This window comes from Mastacembelus armatus, chromosome 15 (assembly GCF_900324485.2).
Source record: "Mastacembelus armatus chromosome 15, fMasArm1.2, whole genome shotgun sequence".
Classification (NCBI taxonomy): Eukaryota; Metazoa; Chordata; class Actinopteri; order Synbranchiformes; family Mastacembelidae; genus Mastacembelus; species Mastacembelus armatus.
In genome coordinates, this window is record NC_046647.1 from 14,946,509 (window position 1) to 14,968,117 (window position 21,609).

Sequence of the window (21,609 nt, forward strand, 5' to 3'; positions counted from 1 at the left end):
GGTGTTGAGCTTGAATAAAAGAAAGGCCCATTCTTTTTGGAAAGTCCACAGCGTGGATTTTTAATTCGGGGGGAACACACAGCCACCCTTCTCTCATATAATGTGGCTGAGGTTGTAAAATGGTCTTAGGGAGGTCAAGACATACCAGCGAATCCTCTAGCCATCACCCTAGTACCCACTGGCAGGGGAACACTGGCCAAGAACAACACATCACTAGATCTTCAGAAGTGCATAAACAATGAAGTACTCATTCAGTCAAACTTTATGCATTGTCAGTAGTCAGGTTCTGGCCTCCATCTGCAGATTCCCCGGCATGTTTCTCTAACGACAGTGACCATCAACCTCTGCATAAATACAGGCAGCACTTAAAGGCCCTATTTAATGAGCAATATAAGATAGTTCATGGAATAGGAGTGGTTACCTGTAAATGAAAAAAGAAACAGTAATCAGAACTCAAAAGAACCATTTGAGTGCTTTCTGAAGAGTCAACCTGGAGGCCCAGTTAATACTGGCAATCTGCTCACTGCTTAGATGACATAAATAATAGCACTAGCGTAGCAGGCTTATAAAAGCACACTTCCCTTTGCAGTATGTGGGTTCTGCTTCCCTTGTGGTCACATGCCGCTGCTGAGTAGGGTGTGGAACGCACTGACTTAATTACCAAACACATGCAGATAGAAAACCTCAAATGATATTCACAAAACCTTAAGATACAGAGTTATCATACCATTTAACCCCTTCTGTTTAAAAAAAACAAAAACTAAACTAAACTAATGCAAAATATCACATCATCATTTTATATAAAGTATGTTTAACATTTAATGTAAATAGGTTTCACCATGAAGACCCTCCCAACTATATTTGCGTACTGTGCATTTAATAGCTTTAAGATACTGCTAACTGAACATACTGTATCTGCTACTGCTACAACAGTAGATAAGTAATATTCAGCCAACTTCAAATGGTTTCACTTTTCCAAGTAAACTTAATTCAATGAAGAGCAATTGTTCTCTGACTTATTTCATAGGTAGGAAACTAAAATGTAACAGGTAGTCATAGCAACCATACACAAAACAGTGGACAACATTGACAAGCAGTGAAAAAGAAAAAAGAAAAAAATATTGTGGGCGGGCAGCTTGTCATTTCTTTATCAGTATGTTTGTTACAGGAAACTGGACTATTGAACAAGGCCAGTTTCTTAAGCACAGTGACATGCAAACTGCAAAAACAGACAGCTTTGCTAGTCAAGCAGCATGAAATTTATTCAGGTTCAACTTCTGTGTTTCAGAACAGGACTTAGCTGAAACCTTGAGAAGCTTGATAAGCGTAGGATCAGGTGTTTCAGTTTTAGGAAAAGGAAGGTATGGGGCCTCTTGCCCCCTGGAGTGACCCTCACATGTCACGACTCTCCATATATCAGGAACCCCCCTAATTACACTACCCCCACCATCAATCCTCGCCTTTCTGCCTGTGGTTTCTTCCATTATCCATGAGCACCCGTTCTGTTCTGTGCACACTAACCAGAGCCCCAGTCCATCAGGAATACATTACATGGGAGCCTCCAGCACTTCAACCAATCCCCTGCAGTTGTTCATCCTCAATAAGCAGGGTCACTCCTATGTTGCATAATTAAGCAATGTTATACAGGTGTCACTGCCCATGGACCACCAATGCAACATTACCACTGTTGCATAACACCATGGTGATTTTGTGGATGTGTATTATTTAGGGGGGGATATGGGTGGGAGAATGTCAGAAAGAAAACTGAGCAGAATTCCATCAGTCCATTCATTCATTCATGAGGGAGCTCAGCTCACCATATGGACCATGTGACTACTCAGTGCTCAGCACAGTGTGTAGCATAGGGGTGTTAAACAGATGCAATGCAATGCCTTGATTCAAGATTTGAAAGACAACTGAAGGTGTGCCAATTTTCGTTGAGGTTGAAGTGATTAAAACCATACTCTGCTGCCCATGCTACACAAGAAGTAGTGACAGCTACTGTAACTTGAAACAGGAGTGACAATTGGAGTGACAGTGCATACAAACACACAACCAAAGATTGACTTAAACTGCTCCACTACCTTACTTCTGTCCTTTAATTGCTCTATTCAAAATCTACTTACTGACATTTTGTAATGAATCAGCTCATCCAGTGCCAGTAAGCTAATTGGCTGCAAATCTTGCTGCTTGTTGGTGTTCAGTCTTGACCTGTTGTTTGGAGTGCCCTGCAGGTGTATGTAAAACATGCAGACAGACTGCAACCCAACTACTGAGCACACATTAGAATATAACATAGAGGCCCACAGCTGAAAGTTGTGTCATATTTCACCATGATAATTGTCCTCCTTTGTGTAAGCAGGATTGTCAGGACACACTGGCTCTGATCTCAAGTCTAGGCTTGCACAGAAAGTCATTTTTAAAAGGACGTGACATATTAAGTGTTAGATTTCTATCAGGAAAAGCCATTGTCTTTATCAAACTCTAGATGGATTTGCCAGAACTGTGATAAAACAGGTTCCAAAAAGCAACTAATCAGACTGCCTGTGCCAAACACTAGCAGAAACTTTAATTTCTCTTTTTTCCTAAAAGTGCAACTGTTTCATTAAATGAAAGCTACAGAAAAGCTGTCTCCAAACTGCATGATTCAAACATGAACTTTACAATGACTGACATTTTGATGAGTAGCCAATCCAAAATATATGAGGAAAATGGACAATCCCAACCACAACCGTTCATAAAGGAGGTGTTCTGATGACAAGGCAACAAAACACACAAACATTAACTCGTCTTGACTATGGGGTTTCCAGGAGAATAGAGGTTACACATGTACAAGCACAATCTTTTGCATGCAACGTGCCAATATCATCAGACACAGGATATGCAAACAAACTGACAAACAAGCACTGTCCTTTTTACACATGGAAATAAAACTAAGACCCCATGGTTATAGAGTGACTTACAGTATTTGAGAGTCAAAAAGCGACACCAGAAACAATTTACATGTTTTAAACTGAAGATGATTTCTCTCCGCCCCTACGAACACTCAAATAGTGGGATGTATTGATGGAAGCATTGGATTCAAGAACACTTTTCATTTCTGAGTAGGGTCTGGTGGCTTCCTTGGGGGGTTGGGGGATTGTTTCTCTGGTGTAGGCTATGTGAGAATGCCTCTTTTCTTTTCTTTTTATCTGAAGGTCTTTAGCTCTGTGGGCGTCGAGACGCCAGACATCCAAGTCTATCATGGTAATGAGAGAGAAATACACTAAATGACAACCGACAACACTGAAACAAATAGATATGAAACAAAGAAACAGATAAATTGAAATAACCATTAACCATTTATTTTTAACTCCCTGAAGCAGCTGTAGCTATGTCTGTAGATCACAGAGAAGAAAAGGAAGCATGTAGCATGGAGGCACAGACAGGCATGGCTAACAATCCTTTTCTGGTACTTTTGCATAATGCCTGGAGCTAGAGAACAAGTGAAAGGATGAGAGCCACAGCATTAGAGAAGCAAGAAGACAGACAACAGAAATAGGCATGGTGTTGAAATGTACAGAAGTGCAAAGACAGAAACTGCCAGAGAGGGAAAGTGGAAGCATGTGCGTCAGTGTGTGAACTGAGTAAGAGTGCACACAGACGGAGAACAGACCAGTAGCTTGCTCAGCACACAGGCACACAGCTGCCCACTGACAGAATGGGGCTCTAATAGAGCCTTTTGCATGCAGCACAAAGACGCAGCAAATGTGCGTGTCTTCAGCTCACACTGGAGCGCAAAGTGATACCCTTTTAAAACCCACCAGCATTAATTGCTTCCATAAATTATGTCTATAGTATGTTGAAAATAAGTCTACATACTAACAATACCAGAATTGTTGTCGAGTTCAATTGCATCATGTTGTGCTGTACTAAAAAGACGAAAAAGAAAAACTCAATGAGCAGCTGTGATGAGAATTTGTTACTTGCTTCCACCTCTTTCATTCAATTTTAGGCAAAGTAGAGTAGTTGAATTATTGAGCAGGATAGGCTTTACTTAGTTATCAGACATTTGCAAATTTAAATATATTTGCAAATTTCAGACAGCTGACCTTTTGTATGGCTGGCATGCCTTAAAATAATATTAAACATTAATGCATAGTGGCTTGCTCATATTAATAAAAGGTTGAGTAAAACCAGTATATTCATAGTTATTATACTATACTATATATTATCATACTTATTATCATATTATTAAAAACTGTTTTTAAACAGATTCTGAAACTCATTTTGAATCTGATAAACTCAGTAGGTACAGTAAATACCTGCAGATCAGAAAGTTTTGTTTTTTTTTTTTTCCCCCTGAGGTACTTTCATCAACACCCCCTTTGTAATTAGACACTAGGGCTGATGTGTGATTAAATCTTTGCCCACCTCTCCGTTTCACTTTCATCCTGTACTTCAGCAGAACCTTGTATCTGTGAGAGTGTTTTCTGAACAGGATTCTTGAGATAACTGCAAACATTTCCTGTTAGGCTGTTACCCTAACTAGCCAGCCACCCTTGCGAGCGAAGGACAAGTGCTGCTATGGTGGCAGCAAGATTTTCCATTAGGGGGCAGGGTAGCAAACCATTTCTTTATGGTACAGTGTTTATGGTGTCCACAAAGATCTGCTAAGTGCTGTGCAGTATTAGCAAGGACAAAGCACAAGCACCAACTGTTTACTTCCTAACTTTTTAACCCCCCAAAAAACAAAGCACCTCTGCAAAATGAGCAATTTTAGTGTTTCAGTACCACGGTGCTAGATATTTGTGGGTAACTGGCTTTTATTTTCAAGAAGGAAAAGAATAAAGTTGTTAGTCACAGAGCAGACAGGGCTCATGCTCATTTTGTACTAAGACACATCCACACATGAAAAGATATAAGAAGAGAACTGACTATTCACTGGGGATACGGGAGGGAGGGGGGTGGCTCTTCAGTATGCCTACATATAATTTATTTATTTTACAAATGTTCTTATCAGTGTGGTTAAGCATTTCAGTTTAGTCTATATCGACATTACTGCTTTGTAGTCATAACAACAGACTATAACAGTATATTTTTAGTTTGGGCTCCCAGTGTGCAGCCTTACATATTACCTCTAAAACCAGAAGCAAAATTGAGGAAGAGCAAAGTGATTTATAGTTTCAACCATTTCAGCAAAAACAAATAGAACAATAAAAAAAAAAACACCAACTTTTCAGATAAATGATGCTCAAAAAAGTACAGAACTACCTTTAGTAGATCACAATCTTGAGAGGAAGCAAAAACCTCTGTGTGTGGTGGGGATTAGTGGGAGATATGAAACCAGGTCTTGCAATTCAAAGCACTAGAACCTTTCTCAATCACTTCTCACAAACTGTAGTGAGGAACTGTGTATGAATATGAGCTGCAGGGCAATTACACAGCCTTTCCACCTACAGGTACAACAGCCTGAGCTTTACTGCCACAGTTGATACATTTGGGGGGGGGGTCTGGTGGCTCATACAGCCTGTGTGCAACCCATCAAAGGCAGGTTATAAAAGCAGAAACGTGTAATGCAGCGCCTGGCCGAGCAAACAAGCATCATATTCAGATGCTGAGACTCGCCTGTAAGCTCCACAACAGCTGATTTAGTCCAGAAACGTTGTGATAAGTGTGCTGGAGTCAACAACGTGACACCCACAGCCTGCTACAGACCGCTACAGACCGCAAACTGCACTTGGTTGTGCTCGCGTTGGTTCAAAAGCAGCAGAAAATGCCATGTTAGGTCATTCATCCTATAAGACCTGTTGAGTGTTGTCATCTAATGTTTGAGTCACAGAGGAAAGACAACATGAGCAAGCAGACTTGTCAACAGTCAGAACACAAACATGTAGCTACACTCCAATAGTTTTAATCGTGTATCTTAATAAATGCCTTACTACCTGGCCGGCTGAGGCGCTTTCGATGGTTAGGTCATCTTCAACAAAGGACAAGCAGAAGAATCAGGAAAGTTTCTCGCTGTTCAAGCCGCCACTTCTAGCGGCTCCAGCGTAGGACTGAGCAGGACTACACGCAGCTGAGAGCTCACTGCTGCTTTCAGCCATTCAGCGTCGAGCGGACAGACTAACCATGTCACTCGAGGGGGACCTAGAAGAGGGACCTATTACAAAACTGAAGTGAATACCAGGTTAATGTACAGTTGAATCACAAACTGTTTATGTAGTCCTTACGTATAAACAACACAACTCTAAATTGACTATACACGGATGCAAGCTTTTTTTTTACAACTACAACCCCACCCCTATTGAGATGGTATGTTCCACTGAGGTCCTCCCTCAGGCGTTTACAACACTCGTGGTACTTTATATTGCTGTGCTTTCTATGGATGTTAAACTAGCAAATAGGTGGTGATATCCGAGTGCTACCAGGATATTCAGGTTTATTAAAACAACCACAAAGGTTGCTGTCACACCATGTTCCCTTTGCTGTTGTACCTAAAGTTATCTAGTGGTTAATGTTAAGTGGTTAATGAAAATGCAGACATACCTTGAATGAAAAGTCCTTTCCACTTCCACCTTGGCTCTCCTGTTACGGAAAACTTCACAGCTACATGGTGAAGTAATTCAATCAATCCTATAAGAAGACCTTCAAACGTGTTTCCAGGGAGATTGAGTGAAAAAAACATAAATATTTGCAGTATCACATTTGAGAGGTTAAAATGAAAGCATGGCATTCATGCTGGTAGGGCAGCCAGTGGGCTGTGGCATCATGTCTAAAACCTTATAGGTTAACATTATGAGTGGAATAAAAGTGTAGCTTCAAACATGTGCCAGCCACACAGCCATAAAAGTGCTGACTGTGGTAAATGTACCATACAGCCCAGTGCAAGCCAGCAAGGTCCACAGTTTTATGTTTTACTTCACTTTGTGGTCCAGTTATAAAACACTGTTAAAGATGACAGAAAAAAAAACAGTTCCAGTTCCCCCTTTGATTAAAACTGTTTTTTTTTTTTAAAATAAGAAAACCAATCTGACTCCTAAATGAGTCTAGACTATGAGATTGGGTATGTCTCATACACATAGACAGGCCTACATGCAAGTGTTGGCACACACTGTCTGAAGCACATTACTGGAACCGATCTCACATATTATCTACATAACTCCATTATTACTTAATGACTTAATAATCTCTTTATTAATAGGCTTTAAGCAACTGATTTAAAGGGAAAGATTTTTCTGACTGATAATTAAATTCACTCACTAGATAATTGGATTCACTTACAATAACTCAAACAGGAAATTATGTTTCATGCAAAAAAGGCCAAAAAACACTCATGTCTTAAATTATGCAAACAATTGTGGTGTAATCTATCTAATCGAATCTAATCTGTTTTTTAGCAACAACACATAAGAATGAGAAATGAGTAGCCTATGGTATATTGAAGAAGGTAAATTCAGTACACATTGTCATCTAGACTGTGACATAGTTAAAACATTCAAACAGCTGACCAGTTAGGAGAGCTTGGGCTCCAAAGATATTTTACATCATGGGAAAATCTCTGTGAGAGTTGTAAATGTGGGCATACTATGCAGATGCAGGCAGGATACCCAGAACCTTGTAAAATTCCAGGCAGCAATTCTTGTAAATCTTGCATGTTTACTCAACAGCATGCTTCAACATCAATGGCTCCCATTGGATCACTGGCTCAGCTTTCAATTAGGATCCAGAGTTTGGTAGTTATTAATGATGCCATTGAGAAAAGAAATGGCAGACGAGCGTCTCTGCTCACAGAAGGCATGGCCTCTTGTTTATTCATTTTGTCAGATGTTCTTAATCACGGTCCTATGGACCCCAAGCTCTGCTGGTTTCCAGTTTAGCCAATTAGGTAGGGGCTATTTTTCACATGACATGAAAGATGGATGTAATTAACTACCTGGTAAGACAGGACACAGTTGTCTTATAAGGGGTCTTTATAAAATCTGCTGAGGGCTATAAGATGATTTATGGAACAGGAAAAATGTACTAATACATCTTTTGTTTTTAAGGAAAACAAACTAGATTTGTTTTGCCCATAGGCCTATGACAACTAATCAAACAAAGACAGAATCATTATTTGTCTGATTTTTTTTTTTTTTAAACCAAAAATAGCCTAAGGAACGCAATACAGTCAAAGGTGTCGGTGGGTACACAAGGGCGAAGAGTTCACATGCAAAACTCTTGCTGCCACTAAACACAGGAACTTAAAACTGCTTCTGATAGTCAACCTTTTAAACAGCCTTCCGTCAAGGAATTTAAAAACACCTCTAATGCGAGAATACTAATCTTCAGTAACAGATTAATGCCTTTGTTTGCCTATCCAAAGAGAACAGAAGTTAACAGGTATTACTGTGTATGCATTACAATGGCTCTGAAAGCAAATTTTACTTGAGATAAAATTACGAAGGATGTTATCTAGAATCATTCATGAGATGCTGATCAGTACATTTGAATGTGAAGAATCATTTATAATATATATATAAAAAAAAATATGAAATTGAGTGAAACAATCGTAATTGTCTGCTGAAACAAAACATCGTGGTTTAGTCTAAAGTAAATAAGACAAATGAAAAAAAAAAAAAAAATTAATTTTCTTCAAGAGAATTGTCCCACTCAATTGCACTGTATGCCTGCTTCATTACACAGATTTTTTTAAAAGAATACTATATAATTATATCTTATATAAAAAATGTCTTAATGTATACAAATAGTATGATTTTACTTGATACTCAAAAACAGTGCAGAATTAATGGGATAAAAAACAAAAAAAGCAAACGTCCTCTGAGGACATATATCAATATACTCGCTTGAAGATCAGTGCTGTCACACTATTACCCGTCCTCCCTCCAAACTGGAAATTGGGTGTAGGCAACTCCTGTACAAAGTCAAATCCTGTGAGGTGACAGAGACAAAATGTACAGGTTAAGAAATAAGAACTATGCAAACTCCCAGGCCATCAAGATGAGACACAGATGCCCAGAATCTTTGGCTACAGGGGGATTAGAGGAAGAACTGAGTCAAGAACTCTCCATCCACCATCTGTGGTGTTTCCTAGGGTCTAGTAAAGACGGCCTGTCAGTGTGACAGATGAGCTCTCATGGCCCTTTGGCCCCCTGCAGGCTCGCCAGAGTGACTACACTGACACAATTGACAGGTTAAGGAAATTCTGATTTTACAAGGCTGTTGTTGCCTCTGGCTTAACTACCTGCAAGGTGACTGTCAGGGATGAGAAACTGTCTGTGTTTTGACTTGGGGTCAGACAACAAAACACCCAGATATCAGATGTTATATGTCACAGAAACAGCTATCAGCTATCACAACCATACACGCTCGAAGGAACAACATGCTTTCCCAGCGTTCCCATTTATAACATGGCAACACTTTCAGATTTGAATGTGTATTCCCTTCCAAGAAACCTTTTTTAAAACTCGGAAACATACAAAAAACAACAAGCTGACATTCCACAGAAAACTTTACGCAGGGGTTTAACGTTGCATTGGTTAAGAGGAATGCATGTTCTTGCTACATAAACACAAGTAAAAAATTGATAAGAACAGAAAAAAAGGTTGTAACCCTTAAAAAGATTATATAAATTAGGTTGATGTTTATATCAGGTTTGAATGTGGTTAGTTACAACCAAGTGGTTAGTTACAACCAAGCTGTGGTTAGTTACAACCAACACAACAGATACTGCAACAGTGTCACTCCTGGAAAAAAAATGACTATTTGTTATCCAATGTACAGATGGACATCTTAATTCAAAGAAATGCAAATAACCATTCCAAGTTACATGTTTTTTAGTATCCAGTACTAGTCAAATGTTTGGACATGTGCTCCCACTGAACCAACAATAATTTCAGTATTTCCTCTCACCTTCTTTGAACCTGTGCAGCAGCTGCTCTTTTGTCCAGTTACAGGAAGTGATAGCAAAGAATCCTTTGTTCTTCAGAGCATCTTTCAGGGATTGAACATAGAGTTTTTTGCCTGCCTCAGTGTTGTCTGGGTTCAGGCTTATCGCATCAAATGTTCCTTTGTCAATGCAGACATCAAAACCCTTTAGCTCCCCTTGACAATTTAAGAAATCCATCTCCTAAAATACAGAAAACAAGTTAAAGAGAGGTCTGTTCATCACCTCCACAGCAAATATACAATATGGTGCCTACTGTTTAGTATGTCTCTTTAGCTCTTGGGTGAACTATAAAGTTACCTGTGGGAGAAATCTTTCAGCATTAGCCAAGATGAAATGTGTTATACCTCACTGGCTCACTTCAAAACTACATTCCAACTGCTGACATGACAGCAGTTAATTCTGCAGGGGTTGCTGACCTACCATACCACCAATGAAAGGACCCCTTTATTTGGACAGAAGGCAAAACACCAGATCTTTGGGGTGAGTTTGAGAGTCACATACTCACAAACTGTGGGGCAGAGAATTTATGAAGGATTTAATGCGATTTATGAAAGAGGACCAATAATGTTTTACTTGAGACTAAAATGTACATATATATTATATACACTCTACCGATGCAACTGTGACCTGAGTTCAGTTTCAGTGTGAGTCTGTAAAGTGCAAAAACTGGAAAGAAATGGAAGGAATATATGAAAAAGAAGTGTCAAAGCAGGAGAATAATGACTTGTGAGGTAATACCTGGTGAGAAAGCTCTTATATCATGTGACTGAAACTCCCTGCACTCCTTTAGACTTCATTCGATGCTACATAAGCCAGTTTCCAGAATATTTTGAAATACTGTAACACTGAAGAAATGAATAAAAATACAGCACAGCATTTCTCTCACATCTACAAACACTGTGCTTCCCATGACCAGCTTAGGTCAATATTGACTTTGATGTTAGGCTTTCTGCCCAAGCAAACCACACACCAACAAAGATATATGTTGATGTGTAAAATATACATGCGACTGTATTATGCATACAGTTAAAGGAAAAACTCATTCATCACATCCTTTATAGACTATCGAGCATTTCTAGCAGATTTTTCTTGCATATGTGTGTTTGTAGATGTGTGAAATCCTGTCAATTCCCTTAGGGTTTGAGGTGAGTTTTTCTGAATGATGGGCAGACTTCCATCACTTTCAGGGCCTTATTCCTGTTTACTCCATACAAAAATATGGACAGAACTGGTGATAACACTGTGTTCGATCTAAACCCATGAGTTTCCAGACTAAATCTTTGTATAAAATAGGAAAAGAGTTAGTCTGGCTGGCCAGGATATTATCCTGCTGCACTGAAATGGAGTGAATTTCAATTTTGCAGAAAAGGTTCATTCATACTTCTTACCTATCCCTATAAGTGTTACTATATTATGAAAATAAAGGTGTACTCTTTCACTATCTTGAATGTGTTGTTGTGATCTTTAAAATAAAAACCCAGTCCTAAGACATACATTGCAGTCTGCCATAATATTAATGTTCTGGTGGCATCAGGGCAGCATTATAGTATTTTCTCAAAAACCCACAAATCTTTCAAATCCCAGTTAGAAAGTATAAGTGACAGTGAGTTCTTAATGCAATAAACGAGTGAAAAAGAATAAAATGTAGACCATGGCTTCTAAAGGTATTGTGATATCAGTATACATTTACTGTAATACTATCATTTTAATTAGAAACATGACAAACCCTACCATAACAGTGACGTCTTCCAAGTCCTCCGCCAACAAAACACTTCTGGCCAATTCTACAGATGCTGGAGAATAGTCTATGCCGGTCAGATTCCTGTATCCATGTCTAGCCTTAAAACAAAACAAACAAATGAAGAACAAAGTTTATAACCTGGTATAAAAATATCTGAGAAAAACAGTTTCACCATCATAACAGTAAACCTTGCCATCATTTACAGCTCACCTAAACCAAAAAAATTTGTCCATTTAACCTCCAGCTCTATCTACTCATGCAGACTTAACTGTTGGTAGAAAGCGTTCAGAATGTAGCTTTCAAAGTTTTTCCATGAACAGTATGCTCATTATTCTGCATAACCCACAGACTCTTTGATTTGTTGTAATTTATTAACATGCGAATGTCAAAAAGCATTTTAACTCTATTCACACCAGTTCAACTAAAAAGGCTCCGTTGCCAGTGCCAATGTCCAAAATGGCAGCGTTTTCTGGGATCTTTGCTTTGTCCATCCATCGCAGCACACGGCTCATGCTTTCCTCACCAAACCTTACAAGAAGATAGAAATAGATTTTAGTAACAAGACAGCATATTGCTAGAAAACAAAATACTGCAATAAACAGTCATCTAGTTATAATAATCTCTTTTTAGCTTGACAGATAATCATGACTGGACCAGTAATAATAATAATCAGTGAAGATGTTGAATTACACCTGGAAATGACAATGCTAGTATGTCAGAATACAGTATGATTACCATATCTCACCAACATCGCCAATGTCTTTGAATGTCTCAAGTTCTTTTTTGTATGCATCTTCCCAACTGCAGGAAAAACAACAATCAGGGCCAAATACTTACATAAATACCGTAAACACAAACAGTATGTTGTTAGATTGGAAACAGGACTTAGTACAGAAAATAAATAAATTCTTCAGAAAATAAAGATAAAAATACAATTAATGTAGCCTGCCTATTCTCTTGTTCTGGATATATAAAACGTAATCCCAGCATCTATTTAAAGATATGGGAGTACATAATTATTGGAAGATGAATATTAGTTATGGAATTACTGTTACATGTCTCTAAAGAGATTAGAGCGACCCCCTTTCCCTTTAGAGGTGGGATTATGTTTTCAGATTATTTTATCAAGTATCTTGTTAATCATTGTATTTATAAAATATCTGTTAAAAGTAACAGAGCTGTTAGTTTCTCTCAGGCAAAGTATTTTGATAAAGAAAAACATATTTTGATTATGTGCCTTATATTGTGTAGCCTAATCCGAGTTTTCCAGCAGCTCTGCTTCATTTCTCTAGCTAACAATTCAACTCTACTCCTGCTCTTAACACAACATGAACATAACGTATCAGCTGTGTTAAAACTACACACTGACTGCAGATATGTGCCTAAATAAATGATGGTTCCTAGCAGTTTAGAAAACAATCAAACACATTTTGAAAGCGTTAACGCGTTGAGCTAGCTTTGCTGTTGCCTCTAGCAGATGTCTAGCCTAACGGTAACAACCTTTATACGTCAAAATAGTATCTCAAAACTTACTATTCTTTCGTTCCGAGTTTTGAAGGTCCAAAATCGTTATCTGAGCATCTGTCCTCCTCTGAATCCGACATATTTCCACAACCATGAGTACTTTCTGTGGCGTCCTCCATGCTGGCCAAGGGTCTGTCAAGTTGTAGCCTACAATTCCCATAATACACGGCGTCTGAGGATAGTGCTTGCAACCGCGGGGGGCAACGGGATTGATAGGGATGTTTCCATCATGGCGGCATCCATTTCAGGTTATACTTTTAGTTCTGTGTGTTATCACAGCGCCAACAGCAACTCGGATCACGTAAGTGTTCAAAATGATGCTGATAAACTTCCGTGTGGTGTTTGCTAAAGTGTGCGTAGCGTCGTGATATGTATGGTCGTTTACCAACGCCATTAGTTTGTGTTGTTTTTCAGTGTCATCATCCTGTTGCTGGCTAGCTAGTGTTGGTTCCGTCTATTTACCGGCAGGCATGCTCTAATTGGACTGTAGCTAAAGCAACATGAAGACGCAAATTGCCATTTTAAAACAGCCTCATATGTTAGAGGTGCTTACGCGTTACCTATTACGTTATAATATTAGTTACACATAGTCATATATATGTAACCCTGCTATATCAACATGGTAAATGCTGCTGGGAAAGTTTGACTTCCAGGAAATACTCAGTAGTTAGCTACTTAGCATGTTAGCTAAGCCACCAAGTCAAGTGACTTCCGTGTTTTGGTGGCTCTCATATCTACAGCTGATAGCAATTTAGCGTGTCATCAAAGATAGTAACTAATGCATTAACAAGTTAATACTAACCCTTCAGTTTTTTTCCGTTTCTCAATGCTATATGCGCTTGTTAGCCACCTAAGCCAGCTCTGGTTAGTGGCTGTTAAGTCAATAAGGTCTAACAAAGTCAATGGCATACGTAAAAATGACAAAAGGAGTTTCTTTTTTGGCTTTATAGAAACACAACTGGGGAGAAATGACTTGTGGTCATGGGAAAGAAATCTTTCACACTTAGACGGCTAACTAAGCTAACGTCACCACTGTTTACACCCCTTGTTGGGGAGACTTTCAAAGTCGGCCTGGTTAGGGCGATAGTTGCTGATGTTTCCTATAAGTTCGCCTACACTCCTAGCATTAACCAAATGAGCAACAAAACGCTGTGTTATTTTATTTTACAAGGAAGAATGCCTTGATTTTTGAGTGATTCTGATGCTCATGTTAAATCATCTTAAACATGTATATGAAAAGATTATCCATCTGACTGGCCTAAATTAATGCTCTGGTGGCATCAGCGCAGCATTATAGTATTTTCTCAAAAACCCACAAATCTTTCAAATCCCAGTTAGAAAGTATAAGTGACACTGGTTTACATTTCCCAGCCAGTTTTTAATGCAATAAACGAGTGAAAATGAATGAAACGTTGACCATGGCTTCTAAATGTCTTCTTAATATCTATTCTATCAGACTAGTGAGTTTTTAAAAGCAGTTTACTAGTTTTTCATAATGGTAAATGTAGTATAATGTATCTCCAGACTGTCAGAATTGTCAATTTAAAGTGGCACATTCAGAGTGCATGTTTTGTTTGGCTGACTGTTCAAAAGCTAAAAACTTTACATTTTTATCAGTATAAAACAGAGTGAAAACTAAACACAGCTGGGATATTATTGGAACATGTCATGGCATTTTTGGCTGATTTATTTTACGTTTAATTGATAAGTGAAATAATTGTGTCAATTATTGTTGCTCTTACCACAGTTTTGTCAAACTGTCTTTGCACAGGAGGGCTTCCTATTAGGAGAAGTAAGGCAAGAAGAAACTGTCAGCATCAGTGACACACAGATTAGCAGTGCAGAACTGCTCCAGGTAGTAGGTAAGCCCTGAAACGGACAAGGCAAAAACGTTGTGGCATTTTCGGCCATATATAGCAACTGATAATGCCAGTCTGTCATGACATCCTTAACCTGAGGACAAGGTCAATAAGCTTTGCTATATATTTTATAGACTGTAAAATAACTATTTATGTCAACTAGATTAACTTGTTGAAAATGCTGAGTTGGAGAAACAATATCATGAAATACTAGATAAGTTATTACAAAGCACAACTCTCAGCATCAGCCAAGCTGACTGACAACAAATTTACACAAGCAGTTTATACTATCTCAGAAGTACATAGATCTATGTTTGACCTATTTTTAAAGTTTCAAGATTGCTTGATACATGATTGGAGATTACTGAAACTAGGAAACCTGAAAATGAATCCAATATGACAATCATTAACAGATGCATGTTCATATTTACTGTTTGTGTGGCCTTAAGTGCCAAAAGAGTAACTTTTAGGACATTAAAATTACACATACCTGCAGGAAAATTAATTCATGTATCTATGTGAACGATAGACGGCTGCAGTCCTGGGTTCTGACTTTTCACTATGGGGCTACACTGGCTTACATTTGGATTGTTTTTGTCCAAATAATCCTGTATAACTAAAATGTTTGTCTGTTTGTTCCCAACAGAAATCCATAACCATGATCCTTGTACACACTTATTTAGGTAAGATATAAGCTTTTTATGAACAACTGCTGTTATCATTGATAGGTTTGGGGAAAAAAGTAAAATTTTAAATTGTGAATTGTATTTACAATTTACCATTGAATGTAATTTTTACACAATCCCAATTCAAGGAAAAAATAAATCACTTGTTGAATAAGGAAAAACAATTAAGCTCCCAGGAACTTTTAAAACTTTGTTGTACCACATGCATAATAAGCCTTGAAATGTAATTTTACAAAATATATTGCTAACTAATGCATGTAGTGGGGCTTTTGTTACTGAGATCTCTGAGCATTTGTTATTGTTTCTCCCTCAGTAAAAAGCTCCTTTGTACAGAGTAACTTGTATCATAGTTTTATCTTAAATTGAGAAATGACATCCATTTTAACACTGGATGCATTAATTTGACATTGAACAGTAGATGGCCCCACCTGACAAGATTGGGGAAATAGATTGATGCAGATGAGGAGCAAGAGCTTATTGAATCAGTTTGAACCTAATTGTTTTTCCCCCCTTCTCATCAGCTTTTATGACTACGCAGGGAAAGTCAATGAAGAAAATCTCAACAGCATTCTTAAAAATAGGCGGAAAGTGAGTGACTTTTTTTATTGCAATTTTGACATATATTGTAACTGATTGACTGTCATAAAATTGTAGAGAGTACACTGAAGCCAGTTAAATACATTAACTAAGAAACTTAAAAAGATGCATGTTATTTTTTTAAATTTATTTTAGATTGATTATATTTTTAGATTTAAAATTGTTATTTTAATTATATTTTAACAAGGTGATTGCAAACTAAAACTGAGTGACTGGTGTCTTTCACAATGCCAATAACAATGTGGATTTATAGAAATTACCTTTAAAGGCCTGTTTTCTAAAGTTTTGGCATCACATAGAAAATTTGCAAGAAACTGTACCGTTGAATTAAAATTTTCATTTTCACTTGTTTTTTTGTGTGGATTGGTGAGACTGTGTGCTCTTAAACATAATTTAACTTTTTTTTTTTTTTTTTGATTCTGTAGAAGGTCATTGGTTGGTATCGGTTCCGGAGGAACACACAGCAGCAGATGTCATTCAGGGAACAGATCATCCATAAACAGCTGACTCAGCTGCTTGGTGTGCCTGACCTCGTCTTCCTTCTATTCAGCTTCATCTCCACCACTAACAGCTCCACACACGCGCTGGAGTATGTGCTCTTTAGACCTAACCGCAGGTAATAAGCAAACACACACATCCTCCTGGGATGCTGTCAGACTAATATCTGATCGGTTAATTTACTGTTGTCCACATCTTTGGTTTACAGAAAATTCCCAACCTATGTTACTCAGTTAAAAAAGGCAAAGTTAGTGCACTTATTTATGATTAGTTGGATTAAAAAGAACTTTACAAAATCAAAAAAATGCTGAACTAGTAATTGTGGGGAGATGTTTATGCATTTTTTTATGCATCTTCCTGAAAAGTGGGATTTGTGAAAGCAAATCAGTTTGTACAACCCATATGTTGTTTTCTAGCATGTGTATAGTATTTATTCTCTTGTAAAGGTATGTTATGTTTTCAGTGCTAACTGGTCATCTCTATGCAGTAGGTACAACCAGAGGATCACCCTCACAATCCCAAACCTTGGCAACACAAGCCAGCAGGAATACAAAGTCTCCTCAGTGCCCAACACCTCATTCAACTACGCCAAGGTCATCAAAGAGCATGGGTAGGGTTTGGACTCCCAACTTTGTTGCATTGCACCCATATCAAATGTAACTCACAGTTTCATCTCAGATAGGGTTTAGACAGCTGCATGTCTCCTCTATGTTACCTCTGAGATCTATGTGTGAAGTTGAAACAGCCACCTGTTTTCACCTGACAGCATACTACAGCTTCACCTTGAGGGCATAATGTGTAAATCCTCTCCACCCTCCATGCTAGTACCTTGTCAGAATTGCTTCCCTTCACCAAACACTTGTCTGATATGGTGCACTGCTCGCAGGGATTAAACCCAGGTCTCTGTTTTGGTCGGTCAGCTGACAGTGTGTGCTCATGCTAATTTATACCTGACATTAAGTGTGAGTAGTGTCAGAATACATTTGTGAGTGTCTGATATAAGATATAATGGATATATCTCTTGGTAAATATCTTTCCAGGGCTGAATTCTTTGACAAAGATGGTGTGATGAAGGATATCCGAACAATTTTCCAAGTCTACAGTGCATTACAAGATAAAGTGCAGGTGAGCTGGGTGATGGATAGCTGGCTGATTTTGACTGTAGTGACACTGTTTTATAATTAGATGATTTAAAGAAGGGTTTCAACTGTGTTTTTCACCAGTTTCTCTTGATTGTAGGCTGTGTGTGGTGAAGTAGAACAAAGTGAACGTGAGAAGGAGAAAATTCAAGAGGATATGAACAAACTCAAACAACAAATTGCTCTCAGGAAACGTAAGACAGCAGAAGAGGAGAGGAGTATGTACCTGTTCTGGATTCTATAAACTGGAATTATTAATGTTATGTAAATCATACATAGTGTCGCAATTCTTGTTAAACTTGATTGAGGTTTTCACAAGCTTCGCCCTGCAATGGTGATACTAATACCACTTGCATCTTTCTCTCCACAGGACTCCGTGAGGCCCAAAATGCAGACTCCCATTCCAACCCAGAGGAGAACACAGAACTGCCTGAGGCTTCCCTTCTGTCCAGGATTACTTTCCGCACACCTCCTGCTCCTGAGCGGCCTAGTACCTCACCTAACCCACCATGTTATACTGACCTATTGTCCCAGGATGACTCTCTGCTGTCCTCATCTTCCCCATCTACCAGTGCTGCTCTACTGCCCCGGCCTCAGGCGGTGGGCTCTCCAGGACACCCTACCCCTGGCCCACTGGGGATGGGCCTGGGCCTCGGGCTGGGCCTTGGCGCCAGCTCAAATCCTGTTACTGCTCCCAGCACACCATACCTTGGCAATGGTGATGGATCGAGTTCTGACTCGTTAGACAGACAAGCTGCAGGGCAGGAAGATGATGAAGAGGATGATGAAGATGAGGACAGTAGCGAATATGAAAACTTAGTGAGTGAAGCTGCTCATTTGCCAGTGGCCTCTGCCAGCATTTTAGCTCCAGGCCGACCAGCTGCACTCAGTCCTGATGGGGACGCTCGTGGCTCTCAGACCACATAAAAACATACCACAAGGTGTGTAATGGACACAAACAAGTGACACACCTTGAGAGATGAGCATCTCAAGCAATCAAAGATAGAACAAATATAGACAAAAGAAGTGCCAGTCCTGAAGGTGAAAGGCATGCGCAAATGGTGTCCTGCTCTGTGTATTTCTTCTTGTCTTAGTCTGATCTCCATTTTAAGGGGACACCTTGCAAGGCTTTGCAGGCTTAACAGGTATATGTCAGTTGGGGGAAGTCGTCTGTTCATTTTTTCTTTTTAGACAGGGGTCAGTCTGGGTCCTTTGTGTGGATATGTCTGATAGCTGATCTTGACCTGACCTTGAGGTCAGAAGTAAATATTACAACACAGTTCATGCCAACTGGTTGGCAAGCCAGCTCCCTAAAAAGACATTCCACACTCCAAGCTTTCTGTATTTCTTTGTCTAACATTTACATCACCAACTCTGAGCACCCACTCTTGCATTACCTCTTGCACTGTTTTCTTTGCCTTCTTTTAAACAATCCATCTATGGTAAGCAAAGGGAAATTATTCTGCGGCCTTCAAACTATTTTTTAAAATGAAGTAGGCAAATGGTTAAGTTTTAATTTTTTTTTTTTTTTTTTTTGAAAAAATGCATGTGTAATATGTAACTAAAGTTTTGATTTTACATTATTTTTTCCTTCTTTCACAGACTAATTAATCATACAGTGGCCTATTTAAATGATGAAGAATAGATTCCAAACAAAACTTACTCTGCCACTTCTATAATGGGTGCTTATATATACATATATATATACATATATATTTTGTCAGATTAACACTTAATCAAATTTGATTGACAAGAATGTCAATGTCTACTTCTTCTTGGATAACACTGAAATTGTATGCGCTTTTCTGCACTTAACAAATCGAAGATTTCTTTATTATTGTGCTTTACCAATGTTGTTATATTGTGCCACTTGAGTCATCCTCTTAGCCCACCCTGAGCCAAACTTCATTCAGCTTGTGTGTGTGTGTTGTATGGGATTGACAGGGCAAACACAATGTACTGTAGCTTTACTAACCAGATGCTTAAGGTTCCCTTCTGCTGCTGCAACACAGAGAGCTACCACTAAAAACTGCATCTGTCTGTTCTTCTTCATATAAAAACCTGGCTGCTACTTACATTTTACTTACACTGCTGGTTGTCTCTAATACTACTGACCATAAACATATAACCACTTCAAGCTCACTTCTCACTGACTTGTTCTCTATTAAAGTTGTAATGGAAGGCACCCTGTAGTGTGTGAATTCTAACCTTGGGAACAGTCTGAGTGATTGCTTCTCTGTCTTTGCTTAGTTGACAGCAGACCTCATGTATTCTGACCTGGTTGGGTCAACATTACGTACATGGACCTAGATAATGTGATGAAAACATCATGACCTTGCTTCAGTATACAGTGCCTTCCACTCAGGACAGTTTCTATCTGCACACAGAACATATTCACAGATCTCTTAAAGGGTAAAATGATAAGACTTGTTTGCAATAATTGACTTCCAGTTTTTTCTTTCTTTTTTTTTAAGCCTGTTATATGCCTCCTTTCCACAACACAAAGAAATTTTTACTGCTTAATTATAACTGTAAAGTTGGAGGGACTTTTTAAAACATCTGCTCCATTCTAAGTCAAGTGAGTAATGAGCTATGGATTGACTGGGTGCTCGTCACCCCACTTGCATGAACTGGTCAGTTCTAGACACTTATATTCAGCATGGACAGATATTTGCACTGCACATGGATGGCATCTAATATAGTAATCAGGAGGCTTTACTCACTTCAGAAATGAAGATTTTTGTGGTTGGAGGAGCTTTGCCTTGTGAACAAGCTGAGCTTTATTTACACAGCCTGTTTGTATGTCACATTTTTTGCCTTAGGGTCATTTCATTTTCTCTGATGTGTAATGCATCACTGATCGGGAACTGGCACTCAAAATGTTACTTGATAATCATCCAGAGTAACACAATCACACAATGAAAAAGTAAATTTGTTAAGAGTTTTGGTTTCCTTGAGTACTGGAATATAATAAGGAAATAAATAATGAATGTATAGTACAGAAGAGATGGGGTAGCATTTAAAAAGCACTTACTGTATAAGCTTGTCTCAGCTGAGTGTTGTGGTGGTAAAGAGCAGCAGTTCTGTGTTGGTCCTCACTGTAAAACCTTGTCCTCGGTTCTTAGATGATTGCTATCTAAGTCGTCTTTCTGGCATACCCAGTTGGAATCCTGACTTAATGGCCAGAATGAAACCCAGTAGAGCACTGATGCTGAGGACTGCTGGTACAAAGAAGAAGTGTGAGAGGACCAACAATGTTAGGATCATATACCTTTCAAGTCCCAAAATAATACAAATATACATTTGTGTACTTTTACTGTATTGGGTGCCCCATCCCTCCCTTACCTGAATGGGCTATTGCAACTTGAACACCTCCCTGAAGCACAAAGTCCAGTGCACATCTTAGATCTGGTTGGCTTTTATCTGGATTTGTGTACTTGACAAATGTAGACCAAGGACTTTCTTGGACTAGCACAGAGACTATCTAATGGGGATAATAATAAATGAGACATGCATATGTGATATGATGTGCATTTGTTGTCTTATTTTCAAGTGGTTTCACTTGAAGTTTAAAGTTGATTTTTGCATGCTTTAAAAATGCATCTGGTTGTGTAAATTAGAGTAAATACTGTAAAAG

At 38.6% G+C, this 21,609-nt stretch overlaps 3 protein-coding genes across 7 annotated transcripts in view; 1 reads left to right on the plus strand and 2 right to left on the minus strand.

Annotated features, from left to right (window-relative positions):
- Window positions 1–6,180, minus strand: part of LOC113131602 (protein FAM53B-like) — a 36,444-nt gene extending 30,264 nt beyond the window's left edge. For 2 of the 4 annotated variants that reach the window (XM_026309052.1, XM_026309051.1), the window contains exon 1: window positions 5,925–6,179. The gene's annotated coding sequence lies outside the window, so the exon portion shown is untranslated. Of the gene's footprint in view, window positions 1–5,924 lie in introns of all 4 variants that reach the window. The other 2 variants (XM_026309050.2, XM_026309049.1) reach the window with 2 other exon arrangements.
- A 1,911-nt stretch (window positions 6,181–8,091) lies between these two features.
- Window positions 8,092–13,451, minus strand: eef1akmt2 (EEF1A lysine methyltransferase 2). The gene is made up of 6 exons (XM_026309056.2): window positions 13,203–13,451; window positions 12,405–12,470; window positions 12,083–12,197; window positions 11,660–11,767; window positions 9,892–10,108; window positions 8,092–8,910 (listed from the first exon to the last, which is right to left on the minus strand). The coding sequence occupies exons 1-6, from the start codon at window positions 13,310–13,312 to the stop codon at window positions 8,813–8,815; spliced, it is 714 nt and encodes a 237-aa protein (XP_026164841.1). The 5' UTR covers window positions 13,313–13,451; the 3' UTR covers window positions 8,092–8,812.
- abraxas2 (abraxas 2, BRISC complex subunit) lies at window positions 13,364–21,499 on the plus strand. 2 transcript variants are annotated; one of them, XM_026309047.2, is made up of 9 exons: window positions 13,364–13,494; window positions 14,965–15,055; window positions 15,699–15,735; window positions 16,260–16,326; window positions 16,761–16,951; window positions 17,321–17,443; window positions 17,874–17,958; window positions 18,073–18,190; window positions 18,343–21,499. In XM_026309047.2, exons 1-9 carry the CDS (start codon window positions 13,423–13,425, stop codon window positions 18,897–18,899), a joined length of 1,341 nt encoding a protein of 446 aa, XP_026164832.1. In that variant the 5' UTR covers window positions 13,364–13,422; the 3' UTR covers window positions 18,900–21,499. The 2 variants fall into 2 exon arrangements, with proteins under 2 accessions (XP_026164832.1, XP_026164833.1); XM_026309048.2 differs by having other exon boundaries at window positions 18,073–18,166.
- The last annotated feature ends 110 nt before the right edge of the window (window positions 21,500–21,609 follow it).

Excerpts from the sequence above, each read along its gene's own strand:
- eef1akmt2 (XM_026309056.2), bottom strand. The coding sequence starts at position 13,312 with ATGGAGGACGCCACAGAAAGTACTCATGGTTGTGGAAATATGTCGGAT. Across the intron at positions 12,471-13,202 it reads AAACTCGGAACGAAAGAATA|TTGGGAAGATGCATACAAAA; the intron begins GTAAGTTTTGAG and ends TTTTTCCTGCAG. Across the intron at positions 12,198-12,404 it reads GGCGATGTTGGTGAGATATG|GTTTGGTGAGGAAAGCATGA; the intron begins GTAATCATACTG and ends TCTTCTTGTAAG.
- abraxas2 (XM_026309047.2), top strand. The coding sequence starts at position 13,423 with ATGGCGGCATCCATTTCAGGTTATACTTTTAGTTCTGTGTGTTATCAC. Across the intron at positions 13,495-14,964 it reads CCAACAGCAACTCGGATCAC|GAGGGCTTCCTATTAGGAGA; the intron begins GTAAGTGTTCAA and ends GTCTTTGCACAG. Across the intron at positions 16,327-16,760 it reads TTCTTAAAAATAGGCGGAAA|AAGGTCATTGGTTGGTATCG; the intron begins GTGAGTGACTTT and ends TTGATTCTGTAG.